The sequence below is a fragment of the Osmerus mordax genome, chromosome 3 (genome assembly GCF_038355195.1).
Source record: "Osmerus mordax isolate fOsmMor3 chromosome 3, fOsmMor3.pri, whole genome shotgun sequence".
NCBI lineage: Eukaryota > Metazoa > Chordata > Actinopteri > Osmeriformes > Osmeridae > Osmerus > Osmerus mordax.
Genome location: NC_090052.1, coordinates 18,489,711 through 18,499,111, shown reverse-complemented (window position 1 = coordinate 18,499,111; position 9,401 = coordinate 18,489,711). Strand labels below are relative to the sequence as shown.

General features: G+C 49.5%; 1 protein-coding gene across 1 annotated transcript; it reads right to left on the bottom strand.

Moving 5' to 3' along the window:
* Positions 1-964: 964 nt before the first annotated feature.
* On the bottom strand, positions 965-9,036 carry ccnf (cyclin F). The gene is made up of 17 exons (XM_067233327.1): positions 9,021-9,036; positions 8,039-8,193; positions 7,677-7,783; positions 7,485-7,552; positions 7,109-7,305; positions 6,612-6,665; positions 5,826-5,930; positions 5,476-5,553; positions 4,730-4,884; positions 4,178-4,342; positions 3,946-4,069; positions 3,560-3,740; positions 3,333-3,420; positions 2,861-2,960; positions 2,586-2,719; positions 2,271-2,449; positions 965-1,803 (listed from the first exon to the last, which is right to left on the bottom strand). The coding sequence occupies exons 1-17, from the start codon at positions 9,034-9,036 to the stop codon at positions 1,340-1,342; spliced, it is 2,370 nt and encodes a 789-aa protein (XP_067089428.1). The 3' UTR covers positions 965-1,339.
* Positions 9,037-9,401: the final 365 nt, after the last annotated feature.

The window sequence follows — 9,401 nt, the reverse complement described above, 5'->3', positions numbered from 1 at the left end:
AACACCTGAAACATTTACTGTACATATTTACATATTACCAGACAGCAAGTGTGTCAGAACATTTTAAAAAGTATTTACAGTCAGTCTCAAAACATCAACGGACATGTGTCAGCTATGTCTAGAGTTGCTGTAAATCTACAGTACTTTTAAACTCTTATCAAGCAACATTTCGCCTTTAGTGTCTCCACCTCCATTTCTCCAACAGAAGCCAAAGCAACTCCACTTGATAATACATATAATAGTTGATTGTTCAAGCGTAAGCAAATGGTGCCATTAAACATTTAAATTCAGTCGAGTTTGTTCTGCTTCGATGACAACAAAAGTGCTGGACTAAATTTAAGATGGACCCAAGGGAGAAAGGTTGAGCAACTCATTGCTTCTTACTGGGACTACATGTTTCACAGACTAAACAATAAACACTTAACATCTCAGGCTTCACATCTCTAAAACATTCAGCTGACAATGCTTATTAGTGGTCTATAAAAAGCTGTTTAGTGTCAAACAAGAGTTCAACTAAAATTAACATGATGTATCTGTAAGGGCACTTTGTATACTTACCAAACTTGTAAGTAATACATATACATCAATACATAACATACATCCTACAACAGCTCAATGTATTTAGTCTTTTACGCCACTGACACATATCTGACCCATGGAAAGTTCCATGGAGTACCTTTGGCTTGTGTACAATTCGATGAAATGGGAAAATGACAGGTAACAGAAACTAAAAATCACACTTTTAGCCGGAGAAAAAAAACCCTAACCTGAACTACAGAGTAGTCTTTTTCTTTGGACAAAAATGTGAAGAGAACCCTGAAGAACAGTGCATATCAATAACCTTTCCTTATTGAGGAATAGTGATGTGGTTCTTATAACATAGCCATGTTACTAATAACTTAGAACATGTCCCGAGGTTTCCTGTTCAGAAGTCACTGAATTATGAGATACAAATTAGCTGCTTGTTTCAAAAGTTAGCGTACAGCAAGATGAACTGCAATGTAACAGTGTCAAGTCCAGTGGTTTCAATACTGAGAAATTCATGAAAGTTATTGAACTATGGGGAGATACACACACGCATAAGAGGCTGTCAACATGTTTCACGTAAAACTAAAATGACACAACAAATAATAATAAGGCTGGGGTCTGGTTCATATGACCGGCTTTGTTCTTTTTTTCCTTTCCCTTTCGTTAAAGCTTCCAGGCTCCTGGTGGTCCGGAGGGTGAGGCAGGGTCAGCTGACATCAGTGCAGGACACTGACTGACGTCAGGGAGACATCCAGTCTGTTCTTCACTCCATGGGCAGTCAGTCAGCCAGCCAGCCAGCCAGCCAAAACACTTATAGGCTTAGAAACCCAACACTGGCAGCATACACCTCCACATCTTCATCGTCCTCCTCCTCCTCTTCTTTCTCCATCTCTCCTCCGCTGTGGGCGGCCGCATTCTTCCTCTTCACCTGCCGGCGGGCGGCGCACCTGGGCCTCTGCATTGGCACCAGCAGACGGAAGCCCGGCACGGCGTGGGCCGAGTGGGAGGCGGGGTCGGGGGGCACGGCCGTGAAGGTGCAGGGCATCAGCGTGGAGGTGGTGGAGGAGGGGCTGGTGCTCTGGACGGACGAGTATCCAGAGCTGGGCTCGTTGGAGAAGACGAGGGGCTCCCGGGGTCTCCTCCTGGCGCTACACTGGCCATCCGCCGCCTTTTGCTTGCCGTCCTGGCAGAAGCTGTCCTCGTCGCTGGAGAGGGCGCGGCAGCGGTGCTCCCTCTCCGCTGGCTCGGTCTCCAGGTGGACGGCCAAGGCGGAAGCTGAGAGGGAGAGGAAACAGGAAGTTCACGGTTAACAAAAGAGTGTTCCAGCCAACCAAATCCTGTTACTTTCTATCTGCTGTGCTTTCTACTTGTACCATTTGTATATCGCTTCGGATAAAAACGTTGTTGGTTCTGTGCGTCATCGCTGAATGTATTTACATTTCATCCATTTAGCAGACGCTTTTTTCCATAGCTTAGGAAGAGGCCATTGATTGATTTCGCTATTTTGCAAGGCCCTGACGCATCGGCCCGGGTTTGATTCCGACTTGGGCCTTTACTGCATGTCTTCCCCTCTCCTATCTCTTAACTGTCACAGTCCAATACATATGTATCATATACCAAAATGATATCTTTAAGTCAGATCTACTACTTAACTTATCACAGTGGCTCAGATCAGGACTATAAGGCATGTAGTCGATGACATGAAACGGAGGCATCGCCCTCCTCTCTACCCCTCCACTTACTCTCTGCGTCTTTCTCTCCCTCGCTCTCCTCCTCCTGATCGCCCTCGTAGCCCGAACAGGAAGTATCCAGGCTCCAGTCCAGGATGTCGCCGACCAGCGTCTCCTCCTGATTGGACAGCTCGGCTGTGGGCGTGGCCACAAAGCTGCCTCGGTGGGCCTGCAGGCAGTCCTCTCGTCTCCTGGGGAAACAAAACGGCAAACCGGTGCGGCGTTCACAGAGCTGGTGCGGCTGTCGTGGTGAAAACCCAGGAGTGTGACTGTGTACGTGTGTGTGCGTGTGCTTGCACTCGTGCAGGTGTGAGCCACCAGCCCCACCTCTTGCTGTGGCTGGCTGGTGATGAGAGGAAGGTGTAGGCTTCAGCCAGCTGGGCCGTGGGGCTGGGGGGGAGCAGCTGAGGCTCCCCCTCCGGGACCTCCAGGATCTGACACAGCTCCTTGAAGTCGATGACCTGGAGGGGACCACAGGGGGGGCGTGGATGAGGCGCTAGCCGAGCTGAACATGGTGGAAACCCTTAACTTTTGTTACGGTAACCAAAAGCGGTCGCCAGGGTTAGGCCTCATCATGTAGCTTGTGTGTGCGTGTGTCTCACCTTCTCTTTGCTGATGTGCTGGTAGGCCTCATCCTCAAAGCGCTGCTTCACCCCTGTGAGAGACACGTGTCGGTAGTCCTTGGGGATATCCTCACTGAAGCTGAAACGTAGAGAAGGACAGAGGAAGGGCCGGGGAGAATGAAAAAGAAAGAAAGAGTTGAGATTTAAATCCAACCCTGCCATTTCAGTTATTGTCAATCGTAAAAGTAAATCTTGTGGCTTGTCTATTTGGGAGTGGGACGAGGCCCATAAATGCGGTCGTCGATCTGGTCTGACTCACCCTGCAGCATGCTTCCGACTCACTCACCCCCTCCAACACACACACCACATCCACATCACACGCACACAACCCTCTGCCTCCCACAGTACTGTTTAGAGCCTCTAACTAACTGCCCGACACCACGCATGTGTGTGCCGGAGGCCTCTTTCCATCGATCCTCTTATTGGTGTTAACCACGCAAACAAAGTTTACCATTTGACGTAGAGCATCACAGTCCACAGCACCAGGTACTGTTTGGAGAAGCCCGTGTAGTCGGCCAACTGGCTGGGCCAGAGGGGAGCTGTGGAGAGAGGGATGGAAGGAGAGAGAGGGATGGAGAGGGATAGGTGGGAGAAAGGTCAGACTAGGGTCAAATATGCTCACATCTATAATGGTGGGTGTGTGTATTAGCATGCGAGAGCGTCTTGTCGGGCGCGTACCGTAGTGGTGCATGGCCCGCGTGAGGAGCAGCGCGGCGCAGGCCAGCGTGGCGTGCCGCGCCGCGCCCAGGGAGGAGTAGAGCAGCGACAGCTCACAGATGTAGCTGAACAGGTGGAGGCTGCGGCGCTCCATGGGCAGCAGGGACATCAGCACCTCGCCGTAGTCCAGCAGGGTGGGGCTCTGCGGGGGCACATCACCTCAGTTCATACATGCAACACCGACACGTGTTGGAGCGCGTGGCCGTGGCGACTGTACGAAAGGACGCTTTGGATTGATTGCGAAACGTTTGCACATTGATTTAGCGTTAGCATATGGACGGCTAAATGGGCTCGGCACCAGTTCGAGAAAATGTGTTCAAGGCATGCGCGTCCGTCCGTCCGCTCACCCTGATCTTGCCCTCCAGGACGGCCACCACCTCGCCCATCATGCGGACCAGGTCCTCGTACTTGTAGGTGTTGTCTGTGAGCCACACGGCCTCGCGGATGGTCAGGATGTCCTTGCTGACATAGCTGGAGACGAGACAAACCGCAAGCTTCAGAAAGAGGCCGATGGGAGGAGAATGAAGACGGTGATGACATGCCAGATCCTAGAGACACGGGCGGTGTCTGCAGCCTCACCGTGTGCACACCACCATGCAGGCGATGCCCAGCAGCTGGAGGCGGGCCTTGGGCACCGAGCGCAGCGCCAGGTAGCGGTCCACGCAGCTCACGGTCACGTGCAGCGTGAGGCTGGAGAAGTCCTTCATGGTGGTCACCTCCACCAGCCAGTCCACCAGGATGTACCTGGACGCGCGCACAGAGAGAGAGAGAGAGAGACAGAGATGTCACACGCTGGCCCACGGAGAGAGAAACGGGAGACAATGGAGAGGGTATGCTTGCGTGTTCCCCTGTGAGGTGTGGCACAAACTCAGTGGTGAACGACTATCTACATTTAGTCATTTTAGCAGACGCTCTTATCCAGAGCTACTTCTTGCCGGGCCGTTATGAAACAGCCTTCCAAAAAGGGAGTGTAATGCTCATCTCTAATCCACAAATAAAGTAACTCTAGCACTCTGCCACAACAGCAAACCATCCGCAATGGATGAAAGCGGTAACAAGTCCAGTTAGTCAGAGAATGCTAAAAGCCCAACGCTAAACCACTTAAGAGTTGTGCGACGCCGGGCGGCCTACCTCATGGTGTCCTTGATGCCTGGCCGGAGGGTCTCGTCGCTGCCGTGGCGAGGGGTTTGGGGGCTGGTGTGGAAGAGCTGGGCCACCAGGTCGGCACAGGCCCGGGCCTCCAGGCCCAGGGGGTTCCCACTGCTGCACACCTTGGCCAGAGACAGCTGCCAGAGAGGGGAGGGGACGGGCAAGGAAGAAGGGGTTGAAAGAAAGGGAGATGGATAGATGAGATCGGAAGTGACAGAAAGGTGGAGAGAGAAAGAGAGAGAGAGAGAGAGATCACGGTCATGCCAATGACAGCCAGCTAGACAGGCCAAGTTTGATACCCCTGTGTACCAGCTGTGCCAAAATACACGGATCTGTCTCTCAAATCTAGAAGGATTAACTCTCTCCCTGGCGATAACATCTCCACGGGGAAATATTGTGGAAAAGATATCGTCAAGACGAAACAAGAACTCGACTCTTGATAATAGCCTTTTCGAAGGCAGCTGTCATGGCCGGCAGACAACCACTCCCCCCTACCCTGCGCACAAGCAATGAAGACTGACAAGGATGCCATTATAAAAAGACTATAAATAACCAGGGGACAAAACACTGACAGTGAAGACAATCGATGGAGCGAGTGGCATTGTCTGAGTGTGTGAGTCAGAGGGGAAGAGGAGACCAAGTCCCTTCATGTCATGCCTTTAGAGAAGGAAACCTTAGATAATTGGCAAGGAGCACTTGAGGGTTTGTACACACACACAAACACACACCTGTGCTTCCCAGCATCCTTTGGCTGCGTAGTCCCTGAGGGTTCGTACACACTGGAGGTACCTGCCTGGGTCTGATGACTGGGGAGTGAACAGTCAGTGACAGAGAGACAGTAAGAGAGACAGAGAGGAATGGTGGTTAATGGTGGATTTCATATCAAACACACACATGAAGTGACTCGCGACCAAAACGAATTGTTCGATAATCCGTCGTGAGCAATGCTTTTCTTTAAGGGACAGACATTAAAACAGAGTGTCTAATGTAATAACATGTCATTTTTGGGGGGGTTATACATCTCGGGTCTTCTGTCTGCCCGTGGGCCTTGGTCATAGTGAGGCCAGGCTGTACTCACTGCAGACTTGCGGTTGTGCTCCCACAGCATGTAGGAGCTCTGCAGACAGCCTGCCTGGGAAGACTCCTCCAGCATGGGCAGGGCCTCCGCCTGCCTGTCAGCCTCCTGACACACACACACACACACACACACACACACACACACACACACACACACACACACACACACACACACACACACACACACACACACACACACACACACACACACACACACACACACACACACACACACACACACACACACACACACACACACACACACACACACACACACACACACACACACACACACACACACACACACACACACACACACACACACACACACACACACACACACACACACACACACACACACACACACACACACACACACACACACACACACACACACACACACACCACGAGCGGTGAAACTCCACCCTGACACGCAGTCGTCTTCGAACAGTAGCACGTTCATTAATGTGACAGGCACACGCTGATATGCAAACGTGTTGTGAAATGGGTCTTTTTTTTTATGGGGATATGGGCAAGAGAAAAACTAAATCACACGGTAGTTGAGCAGTTGGTCCACTATCATGACAGGAGGGTTATCCAACATTAATCAAGCCAGCTAATACAGATGACTAATCAAACTGCTTAGGGTAACAATCGGATCACAAGCTAATTGAAACTAGTGTTTCAACCCCAGCCAAACACAAAAGAAGGGGGAAAAGGGGGGTACTTGAGTGTGAAACTGTGTCCCCTCTCTCACTGTGTGCCAATCTCGATCTCCCATACTCACGTCAAAGAGCTGCAGAACTCTGGCCAGACAATGCAGCAAAGGCCCCTTCTTCTCCTACACAGAAAAAAAAGAGACACATGAATGAAACGAAGCCTTGAATTGTGACTGTGGCAGTTAATAAACACCCATGTAACTGAGAATCCCCACAATGGTCAGTCTGGTAGATTAGATGTTCTTGTTGCTCTGACGGTAAGACAGAATTGAGGCCTGCTTGTTTGGCCATGAAGTAAAACCTAGACAAGCAGGATCCTTCGCTTTCTCTGCTGTCATTACCTCCCCAGGCACATGGCAGGAACTCCCTCCCTCAAAACCACATTGGAGGGCGAAACTTTGAAAACCCATCTTAACCAGACAGCAGCCACGATGATTAGGATGCAAAGAAAGACATTTAAACCCTCCCCTAAAATAATAAATACCCGACGTAAGGACAGTGAGAAGGCTTTCATCCCTGTCTGTCAGTGTTCCATGCCCGCCCCTGAGCTCTGTCCACTACTCACCACGTTGGTTTCACATTCGGCCTTGAGCCGGTCGAACACCACGGCCTTACAGCAGCTACCGGTGGGGGACCAGGGAGGCCGGATGAAGAGCCAGACGAAGGGGTCTGCCGTGGGCGGGCGCAGGCTCTCTGCCAGGCTGAAGAAGCGGGACGCCTTCCTCCCACACCGGTCAGCCCGGCCCTCGTCACACAGCAACGCTAGGAGGAGAGAGGAAGAGGTGAAGGAGGGGTACACGCTCCACCGGGGAGGTCGTTGGTGATCTTGTGGACCACTGATCGAGCAGGTCAACCTACTCGACTTTGGTCCTCCCCCAGAGCGTGGGAGTCCTCGGAAAGTGCGAGTACAGTACTCAGAGAGAGTGTGAAGTGTGACTTACGTCCTTCGTTGTACAGATAGGCGATCCCTAGCTTCACAGCGGCTTCAAAGTTCCCTTTCTCGGCAGCCCTGAACGGAAGAGAGGGGAGAGATCGTGGCCTTTAGTTGTCTGAGTAGCAGGGATACAGACACAGAGAGTTGGGGAGGTGTGTTCGCACGAGTGGGGGATTGTGTAGCTATACGGGACACTGACCTTTCAAAGAGCCAGACTGTTGTGGGGGAGGGCCAGGTATCCCTGAAACTGACCCGGGCCCAAACACTGGAGTGGCTATCGATGATGTCACGGAGCTGAGAGTGCACCTGTGAGGAAACAGATGTCACTTAGTATTGGCAGTTTTAATCATGCAATGTTCCCGTGTCTGAATTTGCAGGACTTAAGGCATGTTGTGTGTACTTGAATATGTGTCTGCCAATCAGTTTGTTTGGCGACAACATGTTCAGCACACGTTCATGGAGATGATGTTGCATTGTGTACTGACAAGGAAATGCAAGTGCGTGTAACAGAGCGAGTGCTGTGGTGTGAATTTGAGACCGGGAGTGTGTGTGTTTACTCACAGCTCTGACAGCCAACAGGTCTTCAGCAGAGAGACACTGGAGCACACAGAGGAGAACCTCTTCAGGGAGGGATAGCAGGGTCAGGACAGGGGCACGCTTACGGACCCGCTTCCGCACAGGAACGGAGAAGCATTTGGAACAATGACAGTGTAGTGCTGCGAAGAAAGAAAAGAAGATAGTTAAATAAGTTAATATAGAATACAAGCAGGGCAGTATTTTGTCCAAGAGGGAAATACACGGTCTCCTTTGACACACTTTGAAAGTCATCTCCATAGGAGCCTTCGAATACTGACTTGTTTATTCAAGAGTGGTTGTATACTTCTCGTCTTGGTGTAGGACTGTGGTTGTAATTGTCACGTAAATGTTAGCTGCTTACTTGGTGCCCAGTTTGAAGGCTCAACGAAATGACAAGTATGCTAGCTTGGTAGCTAAGTAATTACAATCCATTTGAATAGTAAGCTTGTGTTGGTACATTCAAAAGTAAAACCACGTATTAATAATAAAACGTTACCACATTACATATTATAAATATGATAAAGAAAATGTTAAGTCATATCGCTAGCTAGCTACATTATATTAGAGGGGTAGGACATGATCCAGCTTGGACTGACCGCCCAATTTTCCCTCCTCAGAAACCCAGGCAGTTTTTTTTAAAGAAATTTGAATCAAACAAAATCAAAATTACATGCATACACAAATACACGGAGTATAACAAAACTGGGTGAATCTAAAGCAATGTTGGTGAACATTTTAACCAAATGCTCCTACTTCTGGTTAACTCGATAGAACAGTTAGCTAGCTCTAGCTCGCTTGCGTACAGTCAAGACATCAAGCTGTGAGGAGTAGCATTAGTGGTAGAAAAAAAGGTCAATCAGATAAATGTTTTCAGATTCATTACTAACATTTTAAAGCCACTGTATAAATATAACGCTAGCTAACCTTATATATACAAATACATTTGATAATTTAAAAATAAACTTACCACCGCCCGCTTTCATTTCCAGTGGCAAATCACTCCAAGTACAGGCTAAGCTAAGACGCTAACTAATTTAATGCAAAGGTAGCTTTCGTCTATCCGAATACTAGCATGAACAGATATTATTTAAATGATGCTAATACTGTTGTCCTGTATTTGACCAACAATTTTCCTTTTATATTGATACCGCCGTGCCAATATTGCTGACCAGCTTCCTGAGATGTTGTGAAGTTGTTAATCAGGGTACAATTCAAATCCATGCATGCATCTGTACTAGAGATCCTCCCCAAATTCATTTAGCACCGCCCGCGCGCTGAGTTTAAACATCAACTTCAATATAATTGGTCGTGAAGGGATACGCCCAACCAGTTGAGGATTGGACGAGAC

Excerpts from the sequence above, each read along its gene's own strand:
- ccnf (XM_067233327.1), bottom strand. Across the intron at positions 3,421-3,559 it reads GCGGGCCATGCACCACTACG|CTCCCCTCTGGCCCAGCCAG; the intron begins GTACGCGCCCGA and ends CTCTCTCCACAG. Across the intron at positions 1,804-2,270 it reads GGGAGAGAAAGACGCAGAGA|CTTCCGCCTTGGCCGTCCAC; the intron begins GTAAGTGGAGGG and ends TCTCCCTCTCAG.